We start from the raw sequence: 13,590 nt of genomic DNA, 5'->3' as shown, positions 1-13,590 counted from the left end.
AACCCCTTTTTAAGGCCTAAAGCCTCACGATGACGATATGTAAATTTGAAATAATTGTTTGCTTGTAAGCAAATTATATAATTCAAAATAACTACTTAAATCACTCTAAAAATATTCATAAATGCAGTCAAACTTCGATTTAACATCAGCATTTGTTCGTCCCTAAAATCGGCGCAAAATCGCACTTCAAACAACAAGAATTATAGCGAACTCCTCGATGTAAAGAACTTTAAAGGCTGAGTCAAACCATACACTGTATTAAAATAAGCAACGACCAATAAGATTGTTCGTTATATCGAACATTCGCTATATCGAGTGGTCATTTGGGTTATGCGCGACAACGTTACGTAGCGATACAGTAGTTTAAAAGTCCAAAAAATAGCGTTAGGTAATTTATAGAATGCAATGCAATGCAAAATCCTTATCCATTCACGAATATTCGTCGAGGGTGGCGCTATATCGAAGTTTGATTGTCAGAAAACTTCTAGGTAAAGTCTTTTTTCATTCTTTCTTTGTTCGGAAGAATACTTGTCACCAGGTGTTGCATTAGAAGACAGGTAACTGCAAGTTCAAGAATGTCTGGTGACAAGTAATTGGATTTCTTGCTGAATAGGAGTTTAAGTGGCAACGACAGACATCCAGTAATTGAATTTTTAGATTCATTTCCTTCTATTATTACTGTCATTACTGTTTAAAAATCTTAAGAAGTAACAAATTATACATGAGAAAAATAACAAAAATATTATTTTTTTATTGTTATTTATAATTATATTTGTAGATTATTTATTTAATAGAATACGTATATATATTTTTAAATTTATTAACTTAAAAAAGAATAAAGATCTGATAGCAATTAGCAAAGAGAAGCGGAGAAAAAAACTAATTATATTCATCTAAAATCACTTGTAAAGCCTGTAATTTATAAAAACTCGAATAATTTCTATTAAATAAATTAATTAAATTTAAATTTGAGTCGTTCCCTTTAAATTTTTATGGTTAATTAATGTTTTTAAACCAAATTAATTGGATAAAAATCGCTACTTTTAACGCATTAATTCTCCTGTAAATAATCCGTAAGGTACCGGTTCGATTTCCGTAATGATATTGATTAAATTTTTATTTTTATTTAAAATTAAATTAAATATTTCTGTAAACAAGTTATTTATTTATTTATTTTTATTGATATAATAAAATTTATATTTGCGATTTCTTTAAAGAGTCGAGTCGAGAATTCAATTTATACTTTCAATGTTTATCAATTAAATTACTGACTAATGTAAATATTTATTATTCGAATCTACAAAGTATTTATTTACGAAAGCCGCCTACCTAAGGTTTATTTCTATTTTCCTTATATAATATTGTTGTTAAGAATCGTAATTTCCTCTCGAACAACAAAGATTTTCGATCGTGAGAGGCCCTAGACTAGTGTAGGCCCCCCGTTATATAAATTTACACAATATAAAGCACTTATACAGAACCGTACTTGCGCTTCTCGGAAGCTTTACGGAGGCCCCTTTAAAGATGCCCCAATCAAAAAATATTTTAATCTTAAATTAATGAGAGGATCACAATTTCTTCCCGCACTTCGACCAATTCTGACCCCGCTTGATCTGGAATATTTATCATTGTAATTTTTAATATTACAATTCGTGTTTTTTTTTATTACTTTTTCTCAAAATTAAGTTGTTTCGAGGGCCCCGATAAAGACCAGAGCCTCAAACTTCTAAGTAGGATACTCGATACTGTAAAAGAACGAGTGGTATATACAGGGTGACCCAAAAGTCGATTAACCGGATTATTGATCCTGTTAAAATCTACCGAAAACAGCTCTGTTATTTCTCGGTTAACTGACTCTTTATTTGGTCTTGTACGAAGCCCTAATTGGCTCGAGAGGCCCCCAACAAAAGCCTGGATTGTTTACGTTTAAAAGCACCGTTGTACTGTACCGTACATTTGATTTAGACTATAAAAGACTTTTAATAAATGATTTCCTGGCATTTCACTGGATGATTTATTTTCTTTCGGATCATTATCTTAAATATTGATATTTTAATTATTTACATGACCATAAGTTTATCTCGTAATCGGTATTTTTAAAGAATTAATCACTAGTAATGGTTGCTCGCGTGACGTTTAAACTTTGATATCACGCATGAATTATTAGTTTTTTCGTTATTCTTATTGTTTTTTTTCCTTTCTTTCTTTTTTCCACGGCTTTGAGTAAGCTCTTGAAAATTACACAATCCATCTTTAGAGATTTTTCTGTATCGTTTTTTTACATCGATACAATGGATCGAGTGTTCTAGAGTTGAAGTTGTGTGATGTATTCGCTAATTTTTTTCTTATTTTCTTCGTCTTTCCAATCAGTTCTGTTGTTTCTCCTTTAGCTATCGATGTGTGATGATTTGCTTCGTGTCCCGAAGATATATTTTCTACTCTTTATCTTATACAAACACAACACTCGATTGTTTAGTAAGTTCTATAGACTTGCGTTTAAGGTAATAGTTATTCGCGCAATAATATTTTACGTGTAATTTCTATAGAGTAAGTTAATTATAATATTTTACGTTCATTTATTTATAAACACCCCGCGGGGACTAAAAGAACCTCTTTTTTCCATTCCCAATATGTGGCCGAGTAGATAAAATCACCGAACACTGGTTACTCGCGGGTTCGTATTGTACATCGCGTGTTTTCCGCTTTTCTTCGCGTACCTAAAGAGAACATTCTTTTTAGTTAATTAATTAATATTTTATGGCCTCATTAATAACTTTTTACGAGGCCCTGACAAAACCCTCGGGCTTAGCGTAGAAAGTCTTCACGGGTGGTGCTTCCTTGGTAAAACGTTGCCGTATCCCATTAAACCAATTATCGTGGGTCTTGTAGGCCCACAATGGGCCCGATTTAATATATATGAGGACGATCCATTGACGAGAACTCGTTGGCGCTTCACCAGGGTGACGCCGCGCTATATCGAAGTTTGAGTGTAAATAAACTGTAATATTCATATATTAATTAAAATAGAAAATTCGCCGTTTAAGTTAATTATTTAAATAATTGGAAACATTATGAATTATTAAACAGTAGATAAAGTATTAATAAATATCTAAGCGGATAAACGAATGAATTAAATGGAAAATATTGAAATATTTATAAAACGTAGGAAATTTTCAATTTGGAAGAAAATTACTTATTTTTTAATGTAGAATTCATTAAGCAGGAAAATTAAATTATAAATTGAAATTTTCCATTATAAACATAATTTAATTGGAAATTAAACAAAAGTCATTAAGAGAAGATATTTAAAACCTATGTTTGTATTTAATGTAGATTTATCTGGTTAATTATTTAAACTAAGTTATTTTCGCGTTAAAGTGATGAATTTTCATTAATTTTATTCCAATACATCAACCCGGTTAATCACTGAAGTTGTCAAATGAAAAATTACGTTGGAGAGAAAGGATCGTTTTCTTTCATTTTAATTCACTAATTAATTAAATCTGCTCGAAAATTAAACGAATGAATAATCATTAATCCCGATAATTCCGAAATTTTTATTAATGATTTTAAATACGGGCCGGATAATCGAAGAAATAAAGACTTCTTAGTTTGGAACATCATAGATTTTCACGCTTGGTTTGATCCGGATATTGTGTTTTCCTTCTTCGTCATCCGGAAATACCCATTGAGACCCGATCGAACCCCTACGAGCGTGGAAAAATGTCTTCGAGCTTCTTCCTCCCATCTCATTGAGGGCCTGGCGAATGCTCTCACTTCGATAACTCGTATTACGGACATAAAGGAAAGCCCTCCAGGTTTTCCCTCATCCTTCTTTGTGGACCTGGAAAAGGTCTTCAATTTACATTGTAGGCATGACCGAACTTACGAGCATAGAAAGCCATCGAGCTTCACTCCCATTGTGGGCCTAGCGAATGCCCTAATCCAGAAAACACTAATAAGCCCGTCCAAATTTACTAAGTTATGGTCATAGAGAAAGGCACTTCTTATTGTGGTCCTCCGAATTTGTTATGGGTATAGAAAAAGGTTTTTAGGGCTCGCAAAACAAAAAAAATTAAATAATAATAAATTAAAAAAAAATAAAGTAACTACACCCTTTGCCATGTTTGTTATTAATGTTACTATGGAGTAATATGTCGTAAAATATTGTATATAAAAGACCTTGTCCTACTTTTATTTTTCAGTTTCACTTTTAACTTTTTTTAAGTGAATAAATTCATTTAAATATTTATCTTTTTAAAGTTTTTTAACCTTACGATTTATATTCAACTCTAAAAATAAATCGTTACATGGACTCGTGTAAATTACACACGACTGGATGACTTTTACATCATTTGTTATTCATACTTTTGCTCTCTTAAATATGTCGATTCGCAATTTTATTTTATATATTTTTTTCCCTTCTTTTTCTTAGGAGAAGAATTTATAATAAAATCTTTTAGAATATATTTTCGATATTTAAAAATAAAATTACGTTGTAAATGTGTTTCGAATAGGCATTTTTTGTCGCCAACGAAATGGTTTTTTTAATATTATTGTATTCACCAATCAATAACGTATTCAAAAATTCTGGTAACGTTGTTGCTGGACTTTCCAGGCATTCTTTATTTGTTTTCATCCCTAATAATTGCTACCATAACCTTTATGAGTCTTCAGGTTGGTTCGGAAGATATTAAGGAGGCCATATCTCCCAAACCAATAGTCCAATCTTCTTGAAATTTTCTAGAAATATTCACCCCTAATACACAAACTTTGGTGTAAAATTTTAGGAATTTTCGACCAGAAGCACGGGAATTATTAAGTTTCAAATTGGGTGAACAAAATTGTGTCTCCTCATACACACTAACATCCATACATACAGAAACCCACCATTTTTTGAATATCTCGACGTTTCGAGGACCCCCGAGTCCAAAAATGGAAAAATATTTAGGTTTTGTTTCTGTATCGATTGTACCTAATAGTTTTCTAATCAAAAACTATTTCCAGTTCTGTAATTTTACTTTGTTTGCTATTCTTTTGTACAAACAATTGTTTTTTTTCTTAAATAATAGTAATTTATATAACGCTAAAACCCATAAATTTTCCATAGTAATGTATTAAGTCCTTCCGGGACCCTAGGCGTGGAAGAATGGGGCCCTGTACATAATTTTGCATTATAAAACGTGTAAATGTATCTATAGAATTATTTATTGGTTTATGGTTTTTTCCCAGTTTTGGGTCCCCGAAACCGGGCCCCCTTGACGTATGCCTCGCGTGCCTAGTGGGAAATCCGGCACTGGTTATCTGTGTTGGAAAACGTACTTAATTTGTCGAGAAAATCTGTTATTGATTGCTAGATAGAGATGTCGTCGTTCATTGTAAAGATCAAAAATGGAGAATGTTCTTTTAATACGTGAGACACGTTTCATTTTAGTGAGATTTCATTGGGTTGCCTATCGTGTTACGTGTTTCAGACGATTATATTCGGTTTACGTACACTAAAATACGTATTTAAATAATATAGAGCTGCTGACGTAATGAGTGTGCAACCAGTAAATTTGCATATGATCTCGCACTCGAACTTAACGCTCGGCCTCAACGTGTTGAAAAGGCCCCGTATTTATATTTTTAACCGAGTCCCATAAAATATGTCGCCGGTTATCTATACAATACGGTAGGCTGTATGTCTTTATTGGAAAAAGAATAGAAACTCTAGATTTCCCTAGAAGCCAGGAAAGATCGTATCAACCCGATGGCTGCCAGTTCTCAATCTGTGGAAAAGTCGCTGCAAAGAATGTTATATATGACTTTAATAGGAAAATTTCAAACAGATTTGTAGAGTCGTAAAGATAAACACTTAAGACAGTGCAGACATATTTTATGATTTTAATGCGAAAATTTTTCGTATAGTTATAAGACTGCTTCTATCCATACTCTACAATAAATTTCATATATAAAACATTTTTATTTATACTTATACAATACAAGCCGATATAAATTTAAATTTCATAATGAAATAGAAATGTTTTTCTGAATTACAGCTAACATAGAGCAATTCTACTAATTAATTATTTTAAACACGCATTTTTATCAAATTTTCACGTTTTAATCTTATTTTTTATCGGGATTTAGACGAGTAAATAGCTTTTATCGATATAGCTGTTAACTGGAACCAATCCATCAGTCTGTCTATCATCGCATACTCGACATATCTCGATGAAATTTGATATGACCATTATTGACAGAGATATATGGATATGCATATAAGGGCCTCGCACGTTTACACTTATTATTTAGTGGAGAGGAGAAACCTGTTATACGTTAAAATTTGGGACCTCGTACGTTCGTATGTATTATTATTTGGCCAAGGTAAAAAGATTGTCATACGTTATACTTTAGGGACCGCAACAAATTTCAGTCCAGCCCCGGATACGATTTGATCTATTACGAATATAAACGGCATCTTTTGCCGAAAAATATGAAAATTTAACTTTAAATCGTTGCATTTTCTTTGTATAAAATATATGGAAACATTACTTTTTCAGTTCTTCTGCCATTTTTTATTTATTTATTAAAATAAAAGTAATACTCGAATAGTTCAAAAGTTTCTTCCGCTTGCCCGAAGCGATTTAGGATATTTTTCGTTACAGAATAAGCAAAAATATTCATGCAAATATCTTTTGATAAAATATTGAACGTTGCTTTTCGATCTCCTGCTTTATAAATTTAAAAATATATAAGAAAAAAAATTTAGCAAATAAACGGGAAAAAATCAGCCATAACAAAAACATAACTATAAATTTATGTTTAAGATAGTATTTAAAATATTTAGGGCCTCTCGCTGGAGGAGAGGCCCGGGCTACTTATCTTTAGTACGTTAGAAAACAAAGCGTTAAAAAGTTGAGTTAAATTGTTTAAAATAGTTTTTCTCCTTCTCTTAATACGCAAGAAATGCGACGAAATGAATCATTTGTATACTTTCGAGGCCCCATAAATGCGAAACTTTCGTAGAGATTCGCAAATAATACTCCCAGAGGTCCTACAAATGTAAATTTCTTACCGGGTTATCAAAGTTATGAGGCCTTATATATGCGAGGCCTCCTCGAAACAACTCCTCTGACAGGACTTAACATTTTTGAGATTTTAATGTAATGTAATCGGGCTGACGTAAGAGAGAGTTGATGGCATTACATTTAAAACGAAAACATAAGTTAAATTTTACATAGTATTTCAATATTGCGACTTATTTTTACATAAAAATATACTTTTTATTTTTTTAAATCCATAAATTATTAATATCAAAACTTAAATTGAAACAAATGGCACGAATTTATTTTTTTCGCGTGGCAAACATCAAATTTATCTCTGCGCTGTAACATATTTCCATCATCGGAAAATAATTTGCTTACAGAAAAAAATAAAGCAAAATTGAATTAAAACTAAATTTTGCGATCGATATTTGTGTAATGAATATTTCAAGAAAGGAAAAATACAGTTAAAAAATAAAAAATAAAAATATATTCCTTCTTCCAGTTAAGTAATGGCGAGTTTCTTAGAGAATTTCTTTATTTTTCTTCTTAAACTTTAAAAGTTTTCAGTTTAAATTAAAGAACTAACTAAAATAGCTAATTACAATGTTTAATTTAAATGAATAGCGGTTAATTAATTGAGTTTTCTGTGAGAAAAAAGTGCATTTGATATTCGAGACATCACCCTTTTGTAGAAGAAGTTGCCAGAAATCTGACAATAAGAAGACATTCGTGACATTCCAACGTTGACATTTCTGGATGAATGCCAGTCGATTGAAGGTATTTTCCGTAGGTTTATTCGCTCAGCATTCGAAAAGACTCCTTCATAAATCATTATTTAAATTCATCGAGCAATAATGTGAAATATTTATGAATAATACCATATTTCATCGAATACAAATAAAGAAAATTGTTTAGTTTCTATCAGAATTTCTCTAAGCGAGTTATAATTCTTAACAATCCGCTTATACAACGTCTATTTTTTAAGAATTTTAAAGATTTTTGAGTGGTTCTTTCGGGCGTTCTACTGCTCTGAGAAACTCTCGGGAATTCTTGTGGGTAGGGCCTGGGGCAAAATACATATTGGAGGCTATATAACAAATTAAAGTATTATATCGAAAAATGTAGATAAAATAATCACTTAGGGATCCTGCTTCCTCGGGGCCTGGGGCAATTTGTTCCTTTCATCCCTTTCTGGAGGAATTCCTTCTTTCATCCCTTTTCATCCTCATCCCTGTACGGAATGATTCCCGCAATACGTCGGGCCCCATCTGGCAATGCGGGTCTGGTAAAGGGGCCATTTCCCTGTGTTCCTTTCTTGGACAGAATCAACGATGGGTATGATTAAAAGGTCCTCTTAACGCCCACAGGGCGGAAAGCTTCTAAAAAAGAGGTTCTTTTAATAATTTCTCAGCTTTGTGCGTGTTGACACTTTGATTATTCGCCAATTTTTTTTTAATTTAATATTTTAGTTACATCCACGATTTAGCTTCAATTGTGCATTGGGTTTTTGTTCTCGAATCAATCTCCACTTCGATAGTCTTTTGTTGAGACAGCTGTTAATGTCACCGTGTAGAGATGACATTTGTCAATAGCTGTAAGTGTATCGGTGCTCGCAATTGTCCCGCACTGGCAACGATTATTCTAGTTTGCTAACTACAAACCGAAAATATCGATTTTCTCTTGTCAATAACGATGTATACAGTACTTTCACTCCAAATTCCTATTATTCCACTCCTTTGTCGCATCACGAATCATTCCCACGTGCCTGGAGTGTTGTACAATTACTAAATTAATCGTTAAATATAAAAAATACTTAAACACAAAAATAACGCTTATTAATTTGCATTAAAAAATAGTTAATTAAGCGTATTAAAGGTGGAAAATAATACAAGTAAGCCTATACGGGAGCCACTCTGTATAAGTTATGGGATGCAAACTCTTGTTTATTGGAAAGGTTTAACAGCTAAAATGCCTATTTATCTTAATTATAATTAATCTAGAAGTGTAAATTAATCTTAATTTTAATTTATTTTTCCCTTCTAGTCCTACGTCAGCTGCACTCTGGGCCTAGAAGCTATCGGTTATACGATGATGTGTATGGGAGCCATGAATACATTGGGGGCCTTATTAGTCCACCACTTCACTAAACACATCAAGAGACCTTTAATTATGGCTGCGGGTTTAACATTCCACGTCGGATTATTAATGGTATTATGGTTATGGAGACCGATGATCGATGACGTGGCAGTCTTCTACGTCATAGCTGCGGGTTGGGGTCTTTGCCATTCCATATGGGAGACGTTATCTTTAAGTAAGTAAATTAATATACAATAATACATCTTAAGTAGACGTTAATTTTATAAAAGAAAATTTTATTTTCAGCTTACGTCATAATCAGCTACACCGTCGATTGGCAAATACCATACATCGCTTACTTTATGTATCAGGGTCTAGGTCTAACTATGGCCTATACTTTTGCCTTTTATTTATGTACCGAAGTCAAAATATATATATTAGCAGCAGCCTTATTCGTCGCCATTTTGCCCTATTCTATATTAGAATTTCGTCTACATCATCAACAGAAAATACAACAGCGAACATCTATCTTGTGATCATTCATAAAACGAAAAGTAACCGAAAAAAAATTATTTTAAATAACATCGAAAAAAAAATCCGAAATCAAAAAAATATTTTCCATTGTTTTTTTAGTGGTATGAAAGAAATAATTGTGTAAAGATTCTATGTATATTTTATAGTCATTAATTAATAGAGAAGTATAGGCAACATAATATATATTATATATAAATACAGTCAAACCTCGATTTAACGTCGTCGTTTGTTCTCTTCCCAGTGTGGCGCGGCGCTAAACCGAGGAATCTCGTAACAACGAGAATTATACGGTGGATTCTCGATACTCGATGCAGCGAATGATTTAACTCGATAGGTGTTGAGAATTCACTATATGGAGTGTCTAGTGTACGGTAATTATGCCCACAAACGAGCTTAAGTCAATCGCAATGCGTTTAGTAATCGTGAAAGGGTGCGAAGAAGATTCATTTACAAGTACGTTGGCGCTATGTCGAGTTTGACTATATATATTAGATAAATTGTTGCTTTTGTGATCCAGAGTTTATCGAATATCATATTAGAAATTGTTATCCTTCGTCTCGTCTTTTTATTATATAAGATCTAACGAGGTATTGTATAGAAAAAAAAAGATGTATATTCTGTATAGAAATGTTCGTTAAAATTTATGGAAATTTGTTGATATATAATAAATAAATACATTTATTTATGAATAAGTCACCTTTATAACGTTTAATATAAGGGGGAAAAACATATTTTTAGAAGATATACTAAAGTCCAACCACTTTTATGACTTCTTTCAACGATAACAAACGTTAAAAATAAACGTTTTTTTAGGAGTGTAAAATCGTTTTCTTTCCGTTAAAAACGTGGAATTATATAACGTTAATGGTTATAACTGTTAAAATATATTGGAAATTTTATTATTTTGACATACAAATGCTTACAAATTGCCAATTTGGTTAGAGTAATGACACCGATATTGGATCTATACGATCTTGTGTACTTCGATTTCAACTTTCATAACTCCAAATTGTCCTCGTGCTCTCAGTTACCATGGAAACTCCTCCTCTGTTCCTTCTCATTTTTAGAAGTGGAGCTTTGAAGAGATAACTATTAGATTATATCTTTTGTCCTCTCGTAGAGTAATAAGGAACGAGTGCTTTAAGATCTTATAACTTCTTCCCAGATTGGAGACGAAAATAAATGGCAATGTTTTATAAACACGGATCTTTACTTCAAATATATTTTAGAAATTAATAAATATGCCATCGTTTCAAAATAAAATTTTTTTTTCCCCCTCGAAACTTTACAATCGCCCGAGGAAATACGACTCTCTGACGTCACTGTTTCCGTTACTGTTTGCGGATTATACGTTGTCGTGACAACGTCGGAGAGAAAGATGCAAATCCCGAATAATCAATATAGAAAATTAAATTGATATATAAGTTAAAACGAGAAAATAAAACGATTTTATACATTTGTAGTGACTCCATACGCTGCGAGACACTTCACCGAAGCCGCCTTCGCGCCCTTACACCCCTTTTATAACGTATTTCCTGGAGGAAATTACAAAAAAGTACGAATTTTATATCAATTTTTTCGCTCTTTTCTTTCCTTTTTTAGAAATATTAATTCGTAAAGATCTTAAAGCAATTTTAAAAGCCATTAATTTTGTAAACAAGATTCAATGAAGAAGCAAATTTGCTCTAATGAGGAATAAATGGTATATTTAATGACATTATACATTTCCATTAGAATTCAAATTGATTTTCTTTACAGGAAAAAAAAAAGAAAAAGAAAGATTACAAAAAGTCGGTAATATCGGAATATTAAATACAAGAAATAAAGACGCCAGGGGGACATTATCGTTATCTACGTCATATTTTACGTCAGAATTAAATAAAAAAATTATTTCGTGATGAATATAATTACGACGCTTCGCGTTTAATATCCGCTAGATGGTGCTGTTTAAGAGGCAGATATTGATGGACGTGACGTCAGAAAAATAAAAATAGCATATTTTTTTTAAGTAAAATTTTTATTAAAAACGAATTTAAAGCAAAAATAAAAATAAAATATTTTCATTGAAATTGATATTTTTTCGATGATTTAAATATAAAAAAGAAAATAAAATAATTTTTCAATTTTTTAACGATTTGAAATTTTTTAGGAGTTAGATCTTAAGAAATAAATGTCTAAAAATAGAAGATTTGAAGTTAAAAATGCTCTAAAAGTATACAAAATATTGATTATTTTATTAAATTTTATTCAAATTTATGTTAAATTTGTTAGATTTACGGGATTAAGTTTAGGCCTAATTTTAGGCTTAATTAAAAAAAATATTTTTAAGTCTAATTTAGGCCTAATTTTAGTCTTATTCGATAGGATACGCCCAACTTTAGGCTTAAAAATAGGCCTAGTTAAAATTAGCCAAAAGAAAAGATTATAATGGAAAAAAAAGCTTAAAATATTATAATTTTTTCTAAATAAATTGTTTAAATTTAGAATTTGAAATTATAATTTTAATTTTATTCAATTAAAATCAATTAGCATTTCGAGAGTTTTTCAATTGATTTTTTTCATTAAATTTAAAAAATCATTGGGTATTATTAATTATATTTTCCAAGGATAATTTATTTAATCCATTTATTAATATTTATTTAGTGTTCCCGTTTTATTATTTCTATTACGAAAAGACCGCTTCTCTTAAGAATTATAATCGAATACACCTCGTGAGTAAGATTACATTTGAATTTATAATATATTTATTACGTAACGTAATGTTTTTCTTTAATTTTAAATCTTTATTATTTTCTGTAATGGTAATTAACTAAATCTTCGTTACATAAAACCGGAAAGTTTGCCGATTATTTTACATTTTAATTACACTACGTTTTTTATATCGCAATTAAATTTTAATTGCGATGCCTTTTATTTAAAAAAGTAATCGATATAAGTTATTGAAATTTAAAATTTATATAATACCGAAGCTTTCAAACCACGTAATTTTTTCTATTACGGATTAAATGATCCCGACGTTATAAATATACGAGTTATCGAGTGTAAGGAAATGTATATATACCGGCTTCGATGATAAATATATATATATATATATTGGCATTTATCACTCGGATTGGTGCCGGTTCGATTTCGTATTTTTTGGGAAATTTGAAACGAAAATATATCTTGGAAAATTTCTTCAATATATCTTAGTGTTATCGGTCAAATTCGAGCGAAAAAACACGGTTTGAGTCGACAAATATTTAAAAATTTCTATACGATTATCGCTTAAATTATCTCGTTAATGCGGTGAGAAAAGTTGTATTTTAGAAGTTAATTTAGCCGTATTAACGGAAAGTTAATGCATTCGAATTATGAACCATTTATTATTATAGATTAATCGGCGAGTAATAATTTCCTCTTAAATTGCGCTATTTAAAATTATATAAATAACATTCTTGCAAAATATAAAAATGATAAAACTACCGATGCAAAAATATCACTCGCGTTATAATATTTGAATTACCTGTGCATTTTATTAAAGTACTAATTGTCGATTAATTACAAATATTGTTCTAATTAAATTGAATGATTGGACCGTTGGATAATATTTTGGTTCGAAATCATTTTCTCTGAAATTTCGTTAAGCTTTTTTCGTACATAGAATAGTTAAAGAGAAAATAGATTTCTATGCTGTGGAGGATTTAGGGGTTCGTAGCTGCACTCGTTCGGGGATTTTACCCCGAGTCGGATACTTCGGAGAGGTATATCGTTTCCTTTCTGCCCCCGAGTAAAGATTTCTGTATCCGCTATTGCTTCTACATACCTCGTTTATAAGCTATACGTTACGTAATCCTTTGTAAATATTTCTCCACTGTACAACGAACCAAATGTAATATTTTTGAAATAACTTCCAGAAAATTTCGTACACTCCTACTAATTATGCTGCGTAACGAGTGGGTACGTCTTC

General features: G+C 31.1%; 1 protein-coding gene across 2 annotated transcripts in view; it reads left to right on the top strand.

Annotated features, from left to right (window-relative positions):
- The window catches only part of LOC111630872 (protein unc-93 homolog A-like), a 38,689-nt gene extending 28,447 nt beyond the window's left edge, over positions 1 to 10,242 (top strand). For both annotated transcript variants that reach the window (XM_023375032.1, XM_023375031.1), the window contains exons 3-4: positions 9,075 to 9,342; positions 9,414 to 10,242. In XM_023375032.1, coding sequence (XP_023230800.1) covers positions 9,075 to 9,342; positions 9,414 to 9,643 — 498 coding nt within the window. In that variant the 3' untranslated portion in view covers positions 9,644 to 10,242. The remainder of the gene's footprint in view (positions 1 to 9,074; positions 9,343 to 9,413) is intronic.
- The last annotated feature ends 3,348 nt before the right edge of the window (positions 10,243 to 13,590 follow it).

This window comes from Centruroides sculpturatus, unplaced genomic scaffold (assembly GCF_000671375.1).
Source record: "Centruroides sculpturatus isolate CEXI.00-Female unplaced genomic scaffold, Cexi_2.0 scaffold6, whole genome shotgun sequence".
NCBI classification, from domain to species: Eukaryota; Metazoa; Arthropoda; class Arachnida; order Scorpiones; family Buthidae; genus Centruroides; species Centruroides sculpturatus.
Note: the sequence above shows the minus strand (reverse complement) of the source record. Positions and strands in the feature narration are given on the sequence as shown.